At 25.0% G+C, this 17,349-nt stretch overlaps 1 protein-coding gene across 5 annotated transcripts in view; it reads left to right on the top strand.

Moving 5' to 3' along the window:
- The window catches only part of LOC117174383 (segment polarity protein dishevelled homolog DVL-3), a 66,468-nt gene extending 49,706 nt beyond the window's left edge, over positions 1-16,762 (top strand). Inside the window, exons 11-13 of one of the 5 annotated variants that reach the window (XM_033363469.1) lie at positions 13,339-13,389; positions 13,580-13,646; positions 16,302-16,762. In XM_033363469.1, coding sequence (XP_033219360.1) covers positions 13,339-13,389; positions 13,580-13,620 — 92 coding nt within the window. In that variant the 3' untranslated portion in view covers positions 13,621-13,646; positions 16,302-16,762. Of the gene's footprint in view, positions 1-2,787; positions 4,379-13,280; positions 13,390-13,579; positions 13,681-16,301 lie in introns of those variants that run through there. The other 4 variants (XR_004467302.1, XM_033363470.1, XR_004467301.1 and 1 more) reach the window with 4 other exon arrangements.
- The last annotated feature ends 587 nt before the right edge of the window (positions 16,763-17,349 follow it).

Raw genomic sequence — 17,349 nt, 5'->3', positions numbered from 1 at the left:
AATTGTTAATTAAATGAAGAAACATAACCGACAATTAGTATTCTGTGGCACCTCATCACAGAGTTGAGAAGACATCTTCTGTAGAAGACATTTATTTTTTTATGTTCTCAATCTTTTTTTTTAATCCTCATTCAAAAACCCTTCACTATTTCTTTAATCTAAAAAGCAACTAAAAATTTGGTGCCGGGAAATGACAATGAATTTATTTTGTTCCACACTCGACTGAAATGGCCAGCTTTTGCCCCTGAAAATAGGGGCGAAAGTAGCATGTATTTCCCGCAAAGCGAATTTGCGGGGCGAAAGTAAAATCAGTGGGGTGAAAGTAAAATCAGCGAAAGTGAAATTAGCGGGACGAAAGTAAAATGTGCAGGGAGAAAATAAAATTAGCGGAACGAAAGTAAAATTTGCGGGGCGAAAGTGAAATTTGCGGGTCGAAAGTAAAAATTAGTCGATCAAAATTCGAGGAAACACGGGACGAAAGTAGATTTTTCCCTCAAGTAATTTCTGCGGGAAAAATCTACTTCTTTCGCCCCTTGTTGCATAATGTACTATTTTGTTCGGAAATCTTAAAATTTTGTAGAAGAAAAATCTTTCATTTCTCTTGTTTGAGAAAGTACTTACAAATTTAAAATAAGTTCGATTTCAAATTTTGTTAATGTTACGTTTAATTGATAAGTTTTTCAATTATGATATTCAGTTTACAAATCATCATTCATTTTTAAGCATAAATTGTTTATTGAAGCTCTTTCAAGATGCATTTTTAAAGACTTGAAAAATTAAAATTCAAAAGCATTTGAAATCGAAAAGGTTTGATAAAAAACGTTTTTGGTTGATCAACTGTAAATATTAATTAGTGCGTTTTAAAATTAAACTGTGCTTTAAATATTAAAAAGTAAACAATTTATTTTACAATGTGATTCTGAATCCCTTCAAAATTAGTAGTTAAACAAATTTAAATATTGATTCTATTTAAATATTGATTCAGTCTAAAATATTTCATTTTTATTCTACTCAATTTGAATTTTTTTATTAAGAAAAGGAAAAATGAATATGTAGCAATATTTTGCTGTTTATTTATCAAGAGCCATTATAAATCTAGAATACAAAACTAAACGATTTGAAACTGAATTGTTCAAATAGAAGGCCTTGCTTCGTTCTTATTTTAGATAGGAAAATTTAAACTTGGAACGTTAAAGTTTTAATATTTCTATTTAAAAAAGTTTTGATTTGCAAGTCAAATTGTTGAATTCTGAAAAAAATTTGAAAAAATACGAGGAAGTTGAAGAAATATTTAGCAGTTTGGAAAAGATTCAAAATTAATATAAAACTTGAAATAATTTTAAATAATTAAAAAAAAGGTAGATTTGTGCAGATGGCGAAAAAATTTCAGATGCTTCCTAAGAATTGTGAAAGGTTTCAAAAGATTCAAAAAATTTCTTAAGGTTTGTAGTAAAATTGAAAATTGTTTTAAGTGAATATTCCAAAAGATTGCCAAAATTGTCAAAAAAGCATATGGAAGATTTGAAGAAATTAAAAAAAATTTTTAAATGTTTAGAAATAATTTAGAAAAACTTCGACTTCAAAAAATATTGAGATGTTTTGAAAAAATCCAAATTGTAAAAGTTTCAATAAATTTAAAATAAAATGTAGATTTAAGAAGATTTTAAAAGATTTTAAGGTAATATAACATTTTTCTTGACACTCCTGGAAAAATAAGTTTCTATTTTTGAAAAAATCGCTAATAGTTTTTTTCGTGTTTTGCATAATATGTCCCATTTTAAATCATCTGGTAATATTTCTATATTTTCTGTTTTTCTAGGACAAAATCTTATTTTTATAAACCTGAAAAAAGTAAAATTATTTTTTAAATCTTTGAAAACTATCTTAAATTTGTTTGAGCCTGCATTCTTTCTCGCACTCAAAATTTACCCAATAGAAAAATTTTAATGACTTCAGCAATTAATTTCGGTTCTGACGTTTTTACTGGCTAAAATTTTTTACATTTTTTAAATTAAATTTTAAGTGCAATAAAGTTTCTAAAAGCTCAACAAAATTTAGGGTAGTTTGAAAAACATTTTTAAATTATTTGAGTAATTTGAGCTTTATAAAAATGAGACCCTACAAAAGCTGAAAATATTTAATTTCTGGCATGATTTTCGAAAATTATTCATATGTTGTAAATTACGAAAAACGAATATAAGCTATTTTTGCAAAGCTCTTGAGATTTTGGAATTTTCAAATTTATTTATTAAGTTTAAAAATTATCAGTTTCGAAGCTTTTAAATAACAAAAAGTTGACTAATCAGGTTTTTTAAAGATCGAAAATTGATCGTAACCAAATTCCACGCAGTTGCTTTTTAGGTAGAAGTAAAGAATAGAACCTCAGGGTTTTTGATTTTCTGAAGTATTTTTGAAACATTTTTTTAAGCAAATATTAGGTTCAAGAAGAATTCAGTTCAATTTCTGTGAAATTGATTCAACATTTTAATTTAATTGACCTTCAATTAACTTATGTATGTTAATTGATTTTATTATTTTATGATTAGAGCTACATATTAAAATTGTTAATGGTTAACCCCTCAATTTTTAAACGGCTGAATGTAAATTAAAAAATCGAAGGCTTAAAACTTCAGTGACTGGAATTTTGTTTGTTTCCTTTTTTATTTTTTAATTATTTTTATTTTGTAGGCAACTTAAAACTTTTCAATTTAGAACTGCAGTCCAAATTAAAATTCTTCAATAGAGAAATAATTTTTTGTTTGTAATTAACATTAAAATTTTCTACAGATAGAATTTCAACTGTGGCGAATCAGAGTGTTTACAGGAATCGACATGTAAATACTAACATAATGTACCGATATTGAATGTGCCATCTAAGCATTTTTTGCCTAAAACCGAACAAAATTAATGTACGCTGTCGGAATGGTAAATGCATTTTTTTACTCATTTTTTATCGTAAGCTCTGTGCACGAACTCGTGGATCATCAAAAAGGAAATAGCAGTTATTTTCCTGTTAGACTAAGGTAAGTCAAATACCGTTTGACGAAATACGTACAACTTAGCGGTGTATGGCCAATTGTATTTTAATCTTGACATATTCTTTACTGTTTATTTTATACGCGTATAAGTATAATACTGTTTTTAAATTTATATTATTATTATTATTATTATTATTTCTTGCGAATAAAAGAATTTTAAGTCAGAGAAATTATATTCGTTAGACATGTGCGAAACATTCAGTCTCGAAATTCTCTGAATTTTGGTCAAAAAAAATCTGCAGATGTCCTAAATTATTCCTAGATTATTTTTTTCGGTATTTGCGGTGATTTTATCATTTGTACAGCAATATTTTCTTATTGTATATTATAATTTATTTTATTTAAAGGAAATTTTTTTATAACTTTTATTGTATAATAGAATTCTTTGATATTATTTTGAGGCCAATAGGATTTTCAGAGAATGTTTTTGACTGAATTTCATTTAGTTATCTTGACTAATTCGCACATAAATTTTGCTAACGTCGCACAGACTATTAAATTAACAAAAAGAAGAAAAAAAAGTCGAGAATGCAGTGCTCGATGTATTTCGTATACGTGAAATTTAACTGGGACAAAAATATAATCAGTGTATTTGTCTGCGCGCAGAAATAATGTAGTTGTTAGGTCGTGTACGATTGTCAATCTCTTCGTGCGACCAGTTGTAACCGAACAAAAGTACGAAAATCGAAATTTTAGAGATAAAAAAGCGAACTAGGAATCTTGCAGAAATTTGTGATATTTGAGTACAGTCGCAGTTTTTTACGGACATATACAGGTATAAGTTTTTCGGTAGCGACAAACTTTTCTAAAAGAAATGCATAGATTTGTAGAAAAGTGCAGCAGTGTTAAAAGGAACTCTTGAATTTTTATACCCAATCAATTTTTTTTTAATAATCAAAGTTTTGATTCTTTTATTTCTTATTCTCAGGGCTCGGATTGTGCGACTTTTTTTTTTTAGCTTTTTTGCCTTTTTAGAAAAATTTTATCCGTTTTTCCCAGCAGTTTGCTATACTTAGTTTGAATTCTAATTAGGATGAAACTTTTAACATTGAAATTCAAAACTAAATAAACGGTAGCATTTTCAATGAAAATATTAAAAATTGAATAATTTCTTATTAAAGCTTTATACTTGAAACAATTTTAATTAATAGCGTTCGAAATTAAGCCATAATTCCGTGAATCCGTATGAAAACTCTTAATTTTGTTTTAAATGGATATTTTTAAGTCTAAAAAGTTTTAAATCGATTTACCATATTTCGAATTCCTCCTTATCCTTTTTTTTTTAAGAATTCCTCTTTTTCCTTCTGTTTTAAACAAACTTCCAACTATCTTTGGTAGAAAATTTAATTTTTTTTCATTAAAAATTCGACTAATTGGTTGAAAATTCAACCTTTTTGATTAAAAATTCCTCTTTTATGGTAGAAAAGTCACATTTTTTGTAGCAAATTGATCTTTTTAGTTAAAAATGAACTTTCTTGTTGAAAATTGAACTATTTGGTCAAAAATGCATATTTCTTGGTTGAAAAAGATCTATTTGTTGAAAAGTCAACTTTTCAGGCTGACAATTAAATTGTCTATTGGAAAATTATTTTTTTTTTACTATTGAACTAACCTTTTTTAGTCGAAAATTGATCTATTTTGTTGAACATTCGTCTTTTTAATAGAAAATTCAACTTTTTTGATTAAAAATACCTGTTTTATAGTAAAAAATACACATTTATTTGGTTATAAATTCATCTTTCTTACTCCAAAACGATAAATTTATTGAAAATTAAAGTTTTCTGTCTGACAATTCAATTTTCTTCTAAAAAAATCGTCTTTTTGCCTTAAAAATTAAACAATTTTTAGTTAAAAATTCATTTTTTTAGTCAAAAAATAACATGTTTATTGAAAATTGACTGTCTTCTAAAAAAAATCTTCGTTTTGATTAAATGCCCATCTATTTGATTGAAAATTCAACTTTAAGCTGAAAATTCAATTTTCTTTTGAAAAATTAATCTTTTTGATTCGAAATTTAAACTATTTGGTTAAAATGCAACTTTTTTGGCTTAGGCTTCGTCTATTTATTTGAAAATTTAACCTTACGGTTTGAAAATTCGTATGTTTTATGGTGGAAAAGTCGTATTTTCTTATTGAAAATTCATCTTTCTTGGTTTAAAATGAACTTTTTTGTTGAAAATTTAAATGTCTTGTGAAAAACTTTTTTTTTCTTCGAAAATTATTCACCTTTTTTTTTTAATTTAGCTGTTTGGTTAAAAGTTCATCTTTCGTTATTGAAAATTATCTTTTTTTAATTCAACTTTTCAGATTGATAATTTAATCTTATTTCAAAACATTTGTTTTTTCATTGTGAATTTAATTATTTTATTTGGAAATTCAGCTATTTCGCATTAACTTAAGTCATTTTGTTAAAAATTCGTCTCATTTTGCTTGAAAGTTCTTAATTATTTGGTTTATTATTATTATTTCTTCAAAAATGCAAACGTTTGTTTGGATATTAATCTTTCGGATTTAAATGTAAACGGTTTTCTAAACTATTCGAGTCTTTAACTGGAAAACTTAACTACGTAACTACTTTGTTGAACATTCAAGATATTTCAAGTTAAAATCTTGAAAGCTTAAAGCGCTTAATATTGAGTTTAATCCTCTATATATTTTAATTTAATTTAAAAGAATTTATTGTCTTATTATGCCCCTAATTTTGTGAAAAATTACCGTATTTCCTCTGTTTCGAAAACATTTTGAGCTGTGAATTCTGAATGATTAAAAAATGAATAATTTCATACTTAAAAATTCAAAATGAATTTAAATTATAAACTTCTTTCATTTGAAAATAATCCAAATTGACAAGTTTGATTCAGAAAGAAATATTATAAATCGAGATTTGAAATCCTTGAACGTGAATAACTATCGTTAAAAAATGGTTTAAACTTTATTTGGGTTGTGCAAAAAATATTTGATACTGCTTTTTTAAGTTATTCTTAAAAATTGGACGTGACTTTTTGTGGACTTTTCGAAATTCCATGCGATTTTCTAATTTTATGCGATCCGAGCCCTGAATACTGGAAATTCGAAAAATTGTCTAAATGAACATTGTTTACAGATTAACGTTTTTAAAGTTTTTAAATTTCATTTCTACCTAAACTTTGATTGTGTTGTTAAATTATTTTTTATTTGCACATTACAGATCTATAAATAAATGGTTTTTTTTTCTGGTGCATTTTAATACTGCTGTACGTGAAACTTTATAGAAAGAATGCGATTGTAACGACTAGATTTGTACTGTAAACTGTAATGTAGAATACAGTCAGTCGAGCACAAAGCAAAGTACTGCTTCGAATATTTGGATGATAAGAAGTCTATTTTTATTGGTCCAATGGACTTTTCTGGATCAGGGTTTACTATAATAATAATAAAGTGGTCTGACTAAATATGTATACTATCACGTTTACTATTTATTAAAGTTATACATATTGCGCTTTAAAATAAGTGGAAGAGAAAGTGCACAAAAAATTGTGCGAAGGCGACTAGAATAAATTAGAGCGGAATGCAATTTTTAATAATCCGTTAGGCTGCATTCGCATCGGAAGATAACGGGCTAAGGGTGAAAGGACACGGAAACATATTTTTGTTCTTAAATGCTTTTTAAAGTTTCTTATTCTTCATTAGTGATTCACAAGAGAAGTGACAGGTAGCCTCTTTTTTTATTCGTAATTTTTCTAAATAAGTAAGTCCCAAAGTAAAATTTCTAAATTCCTAGGACCCAATATTAGGCCAGTTTCGAGAAAAACGATTTAAACTTTTTCACCGACGACTCGATTCTCGCTACCCACATTTTTTCCAATTTTTATGCGTTTTAAAATCGTTTTTCATTGAAGAAAAAGTATTTAAACTGTTTATTTTTGCATAATTAAAGAAATTGTTAATTTACATATTTTAATATAGATAATTCGACAACAAAAATTGGAAAAAAGTGTATGCAACGAGAATTAAGCCCGCAACCTTCTGTTACAAATCCGAAACTTTACTGGCGGCGAAAAATTTAAAGCGGTTTTTCCCAAAACTGGTGAAAAATTGGATTCTAGGAATTTCACAGTTTTACTTTTCATAATTTTATCTTCATTTAAAAGAAATTGGGAATAAAAAAAACACTGTCACCCCCCTTGTTTTTGTTATGACTGGGGTGTTTTTGTTTTTCCCTGAGTTTTGCCTTTGGTTTCGTTTTTCTTCCCTAGATATATTAAACTTTGATGTTTTACAGATATTTTCATTGTTAGCAATCCGTTTTAGTGACAAATGCATTCCATAATGCAATAAGTTTCTAATAGAAATCGCAATATTTGAGAATAAATTAGAGAATTTTTAACGTTTCATGCTCTCCATTTTTTCAGTAAATACTTATTCTGCATCGAGAGAACATCTTTGCATTTTTTATATACTGCAAAGGAAGTGTTAATATTTAAAAAAGTAACTTTTTAGATTTTGTTTGACACTTTAAAAACTCTTTTATTATTTCTTCCTGAGATTTCTTAATGGACTTTAAAATAATTATGGGGTGTCTACTCACCTAGAAAACCTTGTAATTTGAGGGCATTTTTTTAGAGTCAAGGAATTTTCTCGAGAGGGTGCTTAAATTTGTTTGAAATTGTAATATAAAATTATATTATAATGTTTTTTTTTCATTTTTCAAAGGAGTTTCTATTTTGATAGAAAATTAATCTTCTGGATTGAAAATTGATGTTTTCATTTGAAAATTCAATAGTTCAGTTACTATTTTCTCTCTTTTGATTACAAATTAAAATCTATTTTGCTTGAAAGTTGAACTCTTTTGTAAATAATTTAATTTTTTTGTATAAGGTTCATTATTTAACTTGAAAAATCATCCTTTTGGTTGAAAATTTAACAATTTTGCTAAAAATTCGTTTTTCTTTGATTGGACATTATTTTTAAAAACTGAAAATTAAACTATTCCAATTGAAAATTTAACCATTTTTTTTTAATTCGTTTTTTTTGTTGAAAGTAAATTTTTTAACAGAATATTGATTTAAGTAATATAGTGAAATATTCCATCATTTTAGTTTCAAGTGAATATTCATCTCTTTGGTTACAAATTTAACACTTTGCTAAAAATGCGTTATTCTTTGGTTGAAAATTAATTTTTTACCCAAAAAATATATTGTTTCAGTTCAAAATGTAACTATTTTGTTTAAAATAATTTTTTTTTTAGTTGAAAATTAATTTTAGAAATTTCTTTCTTTTTTTGTTGAAAATTAATTTTTTAAATGGAAAATACAACTAATTCAGCGAAATATTCCATCATTTCAGTGAAAAGTGCATCTCTATAGTTTGAAGTTTTTTTCTCTGCTGTAAATTTACCTATTTAATTGTTGGTACAAAATTTATCTTTTTTAGTTGAAAATTCAATATTGTTGAAAATTCATCTATTTGGTTGAAAACTAATTTTTTTTTAAACTGAGAACTATTATGGTGAAAGTTCGTCTTTTTGTTTGTTGACTAAATATTTAATTAATCCAGTTCACTATTTCACCACTTTAGTTGAAAATTAATCTCTTTAGTTGAAATTAATGAATGGAAATTATTGAATTTTGTTGAAAATTCGTCCTTTTGGTAGAAAATTAACGTTCTTAGTTAAAAATTGAACTATTCCAGTTAAAGATTCATAATTTTATTTGATAATTCACCTTTTTGATCAAAAATTCAACTATTTCAAGTAAAGATTCATCATTTTAGTTTGAAAATTTGCCACTTATAGAAAATTGAACTATTTGTTTAAAAATTGTTTTTATTTTTATTGCAAATTAAGTTTTCACAGAATACTACAGAATAGAAAATTCTTGAGATACCTGGTAAAAATGTGGAATTGGGGGATTTTTTGGGGGGATTTGAGTAGACACCCTGAATTAGTTTTAAAACTTACTTTGTAAAATTAAAAATTTTTTGATGCAGAAGTGGCGAATAATTTTTATGGCAGGGAAAAAAAAGAATAATTTATGCTTCAAGACTGACAATTCGCTTCGTGAATTACTTGCATGTACAGAAAATAACTTATACGATTCGCAATGTGCACATTATACACTGTACTAAGGTATTTGAATACACGAATTTTTAAAATACACACATTGTGTGTTCGTTTTTAAGATTAAAGTGCCTCAGTTTCACGAGCACGCCTTCACCTGCATGATTTGTACAGCACAATTCACAAATTATCAATGATTATTCAAGCAGAAAATATTGTACGATTGTATAATTAAATATTTAAATATTTAAATAATTTTAGTGTGGACTTAATAATCATTGATAGCTACTAAGTGTTCTTAAAATTCAATCAAAGTTTGCATGATATTTTTGCGTCAGAAATACCTGTTGTTATATTTATATTAAAATGTATGCTGCGAGGCTTAATTTTCTGTGAAGAAATTTAAAGAATTATTTATGAAAAAAAACTCAATTGGTAATAGAATTATATTTTCTTGTATCGAATATCTGTGCTTTTGTGAAATATTCTAGAAAATTTAAATTATGTTTAGATTTAAGGAGACAATCTAGAGCAAACACGAATTTTTCATCTATTAATCATTAAACTTTGCTAGTTTCCAGTAATTGTAAATAATTTGATATGTTCAAATGCAAGATAAATTATTTTAATTGAAAGTTTCAAAAAATTTAAATTTTTTGTTCATGAGCTTTAAAATAAACAACTTGAAATAAATACCCGCAATTTAAAAAGTGACTTTATATTGGTACAACTGTTGTATAATTGTTAATTCAATAAAAATGTTACAATTTTATATTCAAATTAAATACTGAAATTGAAACTTTCAAAATAGAAAATTTTGAACTGAAAACTTTCTTAATTGAATAATAAAAATTTTTAAACGTTCCAAATTGAATTTTTTAAATAGTTGAAAAGTGTTAAGGGATTTAAAAAGATTGCAGATTACTGGAATTTTTTCAGGGTATTTAAAAATATTTCAAGGAATTTTTTATTGATTTTAATAAATGATTCAAAGCTGATCATTTTTCAAAAAATTCATCCAGTTTCTTCTTTTTCATTTTTAATTGTTTAATTGTTTTATAGTTTTAAATAATTCAAAACGTCTAAACAGAAAAATTTCAAATATTTCAAACTTTAATCATTTAAAACGTTCAAAATTAAATAATTTAATTTGTTAGGATTCTGATTTACTTTAATTAATTTTTAAATTTAAAATTAAAATTTAATGATATTAATTCAATGAAAAGATTAAACTACATTTCTTAATTTAGTTTTAATAATTTAGCCTAGAAGAGTCGCAGAAAATAGAAAAAAATTTTATTTTTTCCATTTCTAAACATTCTGTTTATAATTTTCAGGGAGTACAAAAACTTGAAATAAAATCTGTCCTGAATCACTAATCATTTAAATAAACTATAATATAATTTAACCATTATAAATATAAATTACAGAGACTCCACAGATTTTTTATTTAACTATTTTAAACTTAACTATTTAAAACATGAACTTGAAGAGATTTCAAGGCATTTAAAAGATTTTAGTCTATTTTTAAAAGTTCCGAGGAATTTTAAAGAGCCTTGAAAAGTTTCAAAGGATTTTAAAAAGATATAAAATTTCTTAGGAAGAGAAAAACAAGAATTTTTTGCTTGAAATTTTTCTTTTTAATGTTGAAGTCAAAGTTGGAAGGAAAAATGAAGGAATCTGAAATCTCGCTAAATAGATTTCTGTCGAAAAATCGCAATATTTGAAGAATTATACAAACAAATTTAATGTTTGCAGATGTCTCCTTAAAGTAATTTCAACTCTAAACTTTTTAAGATATTTGTGCCAAAAATCAGATCTAGGAAAAAAGTGTTTTTTATTATTTTAAGAATGAACATAATATTACTCATGATGTTATTGCAGATGTAAAACATTATTTTTAATGAAACAATTTTAAAACTTACAAAGAAAAATTATTTTAACAATCGTTTTTCCAATCGCATTTTTCCTTACTATCGCTTCTTAGCAGTTTATGAAAAATGGTTAAATTTTAATCAGCGTTCGCTTATTTTTTCAGGGGGAAAAAATTCTCCTGTTTCCAATTTTTAAAGTAAATTTTTCTGTGGTTAAAATATTTTGACGAAATTGTTTTAAAAGTAAACATTTTCTTAAGCAAATGACTATATTTGAAGATTAATGACCTATTTTCAAAATTGGAAAAATTACGGTTGTCGGTGATCTTTTTTTTTACCTAGAAAAATCAGCCATAATTTGTTCAAGTTCAACGATTTTTATTTTAAATTGGTAGGAAGCCTAGAAAACTTTTTGTTTAAGAGACCTGGTTTTTGGCACAGCTACCTTAGTTATAAAAATGTAATTGTTAATTTAGGGTGGCCGTTAGATCGAAAAATCACCGGAAATTTTACAATTTTGAGAAGAAAAATATATAGAGTCACTAAATAATATAATGCAATTTCGAATAAGTAAACTTTTAAAAAATATTTATGTTAATTTTGTAACTATTTCTAATTTGAAATTATTCAGTTTATAATGCATAATTCTAAAATCTTTTGCTTCACAAATTTTCCATTCTGTGTCTTCTTTTTCAAGCGTACATTTGCAATTTAAATAATTTTAAAATGCAGTTTTAAAATGAGATTTTTTTTTAATCTCATAATTTTCCTACTGAGAGTCCATTAGATGGTCATCAATTTATCAATATATTATTTGCCAATAAAAAGTATAAAAATCCGTTTACGAAAAAATCGACCTTAAACAAAATTTGATTGAAATATTTATTTATTAAATTCTCATATAAAATTAGGTAAATATAACATTCGTAGCACTTGTTTTTAATATACAGAATTCGATTTTTTCTAGAATTTTTAACAGTTGAAAATTTGATTTTTAATTTTCTTCAAGTTTCAACTGCTAAAATTTTATTTTTACATGAGAATTTAATAAACATTTCAATGTACACAAAAAAAAAGAAAAAAATCAATTTTTTCGTTAACTTGTCGCCGTTGGCAAATAATGTTTTTGGCAAATTAACAGTCATCTAATTAACCACCGGATAGAGAATTTATGAGATTTATAAAAATATTAACTCTTGATCATCTCTTTGTTAACCAATTAATTATTGGTTTTTAAATTCTAACTATATTTCAATTGTTAAAATTAGAACAATAATTTATTTTACAAGAATTTTTTTTATTATTATTTTTATTTAAAAAAAAGTATTCAATTTTTAATTCATTCAATTTGATTTTTTAAAAATATTTATAAATATTTGACTATTTAAAATACGGAATTTAGATTCAAATACTAAAAACTGTACAATTTGAATATAAATAGTTTAAAATAGCCTTGACTAGTTAAATTTTCATAGTGATAATTTAAACTTTGAACGTTCCAATTTTAATTTTTCCTTTTTTGGTTTGTAAGTGTAAGTATTGAATTTAGATGTATTAATTCAAATTGAATAATTATTATTTTAAAAAGTCATAAAAAAATATTGAACTTCTTACTTACAAAGTGTTCATTTAAAAAAAATTGCCCGTTCAATTTTTAATATTTATAACTTACAATAGCTTACAGTGATATAATTTTGAACATTTCCAAATTTATTGATTCATTCTTTAATATAAAGCAAAAAAAATGATAGCGTGGCTTTATACTTTTGAACCTAAAATCTTGAAACTGTTGCTAAAATTTTTTAGTTATGCAGTTTAATAGCATTTAATTTAAAAAAAATTTTTAAGCGATGAAAGCTTCTATTTTATGGGTATAAATTATTGAGGGTTTGAGTGAAAAAATTTAAGCTTCAATTTTTAAAATTTGAAATTCAAAAGAGTTTCACTTCGAGTGTAGCAATAGTTAAATAAGTATTATATTATTAATTAATTTATATCAATTAAATTAATATTATTTTACGTATATTTGCGCTTTGAAATAATGATAAAGTGAAATTAGAATTTTTAAATTAATGAAGTAATAAGTGACGTTCGCATTTTTAAATTTAAATGACAATGAAAAATGATTTAAATCGGGAAATAACCGGGATTTTTTTCACTATTAAAACGGCCACCCTGTAAATGAAATGGCAATTTTTAAAAATATTACCGCGTTTACATTTCGTCAAAATAAAATAAAAATCTATTTAATTTGAAGATGAAGTTTTCTCTTTGACATGCAAAAGAATTGATTTGGCTCTTTTAAAAATTCTTTTGGGCACGCAATCGTAGATTGAAAAGGATGTAATAAGGTAATTTTTGTGCCTTGCTGCACTGGTGGGTGAAACAGGGCGTCGCACGCAGGAAGAAAGTCACACACAAACCAGTGATCTGGATAACAGTAAGTTTTTCAATAAACAAAAATACATTTTACAAAATTATAAATTTCTCTGCTTTCATAATTCTCGAAACTATTGCAAAACTTTTCAAATAATGTTAAAGGACTAATATTGACGGAAAAAAAAATTTGTTTCGTGTGAAGAACTAAATTGCGGATTCAAATTTAACGACATTTTTTCTTTCTTTTTCAGACGAAGAAGACATTTTGGAATACCACTTCTTGCACAAATGAAGAATTCAGCCTCGAAATTATCATACGTAATAATTAACTGGTTAGGGGCCGTTTAAAAACTATGTCACGCTGCCATGCTGGAGGGTGGGGGGGGGGCGTTAACGCAGAATGTGACTCTTACAGAAAATATACATTTGAATAACAATTTTTTGAAATGCTTGCAAATATGAAAATTAATGATTTTATTTTACAAGTGAAGCATCAAAATATAGTGTCTCCTTTCAATCTTTTTCGTTGAAAAGTTTGATATTATATTTTTTATTTAGAATTTGTTACTTTTGATTAAAGTTTCTACTATTTGCTTGAAAATATAAGAATTTAGTTGAAAATTTGAATTTTTTTTTGGTCGAAAATTCTATTACTTTCGTAGAAAATTCAACTATTTGGTTGAAAATTCATATTTTTGTGTTGAAATTGAAAATTTGTCTAATTAAAAATTAAGCGGTTTTGTAGGAAATTCCTCTTTTGACTTGGAAATTCAACAGTTTGGCAATATCCGTGTTTTAATTTAAATCCGTCATTTTTAGTGAAAGAATTAATCCTAATTGAAAATTTAACTAATTGGTTGAAAATTAACTTTTTTGTTGAAAATTCGTTTTTTTGGTCAAAAATTCTATTACTTTCGTAGAAAATTCAACTATTTGGTTGAAAATTCATATTTTTGGGTTGAAATTGAAAATTTGACTAATTAAAAATTAAGCGGTTTTGTATAAAATTCCTCTTTTGACTTGAAAATTCAACAGTTTGGTAGACAATTAATCTATTAGGTTAAAAATTCATGTCTTTTGTTAAAAATTCAATTTTTATTTATTTGAAAATTAACTTTTTCAACAGAAAATTTATCTATTCCATTTTTGTTGAAAATGTAGATATTTTGTTATAAATTCGTTGTTTTTAGTAAAAAATTAATCTTCTGAATTAAAAATTGGCTAAAGTTGAAGTATTGTTTTAAACATTCATTTTATTGATTGAAGATTCTTCACTTTCTTTGAATATTGAACTATTTTGTTGACATTTAAAAAAATTGAAAATCATGTTATTCAACTGAAAAATTAACTATTCCATATTTGGTTATAAACGAAATCTTTGGGTGTTAAAAATAATATTATTTATGGTAGGAAACTCAACTGTTTGGTTCAAAATTTAAATTTTAGTGTTGAAAATTAAACTTTTTTGTAAAAAACTCTTCTTTTTAGCTTGAAAATCGAACTATTCGGTTAAAATTAATTTTTTGTTAAAAATTCAACTGTTTTGTAGAAAATACTTGTAGTTAAAAAAATAAATTTTTTAGTAGAAAATTACTCTTTTGGCTTGGAAATTAAACAATTTGGTAGAAAATTCACATTTTGGTTGATAATTTTTTAACTGCTTCATTAAAAATATATTTTTTGATAAAAAATTTATGTTATCGGGTTGAAATAAAAAATTCTGCTGTTCTGTATAAAACTCGTATTTTCAGCTTAGAATTCAACTATTTAGACGATAATTTAATTGTTCCTTTAAAAATTAATTGTTTTAGAATTCATCTGTTTAGTAGAAAATTCAACTTTTTGGTTAAAATTAATATTTTCCGGTTAAAAATGGACTGATCGATTTGTTGAATTATTAAATCCTTTCTATAGAATTCGCCTTTAGGGTTTGATAATTCATTAATAAACTTAATATGATAAAATATACATAAATTTCGATTGCGGATTCAACTATTTCGTTGAAAATTCTTTTTTTAATTCAACTGCTTTTGATAATAATAAAAAAAATATTTTTCTTGAAATACCAACTCTTACGTTTTTTGTTAAGAATTCATCTTTTTGGTTAAATTCTACAATTTTTTATTAAAAATATAAAAAAATTCTTGTCACAAATTTCCGCCATTACATTTTTCTTTGAGAATAAATATTTTTAATTGAAAATTCAACTACGGTTGAAAGTTGAATTTCTTCGTTAAAAATTAATTTTCTGTAAAAATGTTGAAAATTTAATGGTCTCATTGGAAATTTTGTCTTGTTCCAAATTTAACTGTTAATTTCGTCGAAAGTCATTTCTGTAGGTTGAAAATTAAACTATTTGGTTGATAATTAATTTTACTGTGGTTGAAAATTCAAGTATTTCGTTGAAAATTCAAATATTTTGCTACAAAGTCATCTTTTTTGTTTGAAAATGAAACTTTTGTTAAAAATTCGTCTTGTTTATTGAAAATTTATATTTTTTGGCTTGAAGATTAGATTATTTGGTTAAAAACTTAACTGTTTGTGGTTGAAGTTAATTTTCATTTGATTAATTTATTTGTTTAAAATTCAATTATTTGGTTAAAAATAAAATATATTTCACTTGTAAATCTTTAACGTTTCATACTGAATTCATTATAATACCTGTGAATTATTTATATTAAAAAAAAATGTATTCCCCTATTATTCTCCTATTTTTGTGAAAAATTGCACTATGTCTCCTAATTGAGAGCATTTTGGGCTATAAAGTTTTGTTCATCAAATGAAATCGAAAAAAATTGACTTATAAAGTGGTGGATGTTCTTATTTATGAAGCCAGGGGGGGGGGGGTCATGTTTTTTTGAAGATTCCAAAATAGCGTGACGTAGTTTTTGAACGGCCCCTTGATGGCTCATTAAAAATTGTCAACAGTGGCTAGAGCTTCGCAAGTGAAAAATAATTTTATATATATTTCAGAAGCAAATTTTGATGAAGGCCACTTATAAATCAAATTAAAGGAAAAGGGTTAAAGTCAAAATTTTGACTATAAATTATTGCGTAAGAGCATACGGAAGTCAATGTAATGTTTATGATAGATAATTAATTAATGAATGATGAGCTATTGATATGTATCGAAAAAAATAGTTTTAACAAATTATTGTTGAAAGAAATTGCAAAACTGAGTCGCAAGGATCAAACTCATACTTGAAACTATGGGCACGTTTTAATATCTTGTCCTTTTTTTATCTGTATATCACACTATTCTATTGAAGGGGTAATTTTTTGACAGAAGAATTTTTAGCATTTTTTAAAGAGAATATTTAATTCATTCATTTTTGTATATGTGACTTTAAAATAGTGTAAAAAGTGTTAAGAAATATTTAGACAAGAATCGACGTCCCAAGTTTCAAATCATTTGTCACTCGAATGTAATTTATAAGTGAGAAATAAGAATGTGTTTTTATCAGATTATATTTGTCTTGTCATTTGCATCGTTTATAAATTCTCTTTAATCATTTTTCAATTTGGAAGGTATTGAATTTAACATTTTCATGGTATTAAAAGTTTGAACAAAATTAAAATACTAAGTCTCTTAATTTATTAAGTAAAAGAACATTTTGAAATAAAAAATGATATTCTACACTAAACTAGAAGTGCTTTAAATACACAGTCAATAAATTTTGTATACTTTGTATACTTTTGTATACCTTATTACAAATTACAAAAAAACAAAAACAAAACTTATTATGATACTTATTACAAAACCTGCTCTTTCACGCGATTCCAAGTGAAAGTTCTGCAAATAGTATATTGTACAATTTTTTACCATTTCACTTCAAACCCCTCTTTAAAAACCTACTATTTTTGAACGTATTTATTTTTAATTCTTTATCTGTAAAGGATTTTATTTTACACTTGTACAATTTTGAAAGATTTAAAGTAAAAAAATCGGAAGATTTGCATACAAAATTATTAAATTTAGATCGGTTTCATTTTGAAAATATTTATACTTTCAAATAATTAA

Source organism: Belonocnema kinseyi, chromosome 6, assembly GCF_010883055.1.
Source record: "Belonocnema kinseyi isolate 2016_QV_RU_SX_M_011 chromosome 6, B_treatae_v1, whole genome shotgun sequence".
Lineage (NCBI taxonomy): Eukaryota > Metazoa > Arthropoda > Insecta > Hymenoptera > Cynipidae > Belonocnema > Belonocnema kinseyi.
This window is presented reverse-complemented; position numbering and strand designations above follow the sequence as displayed.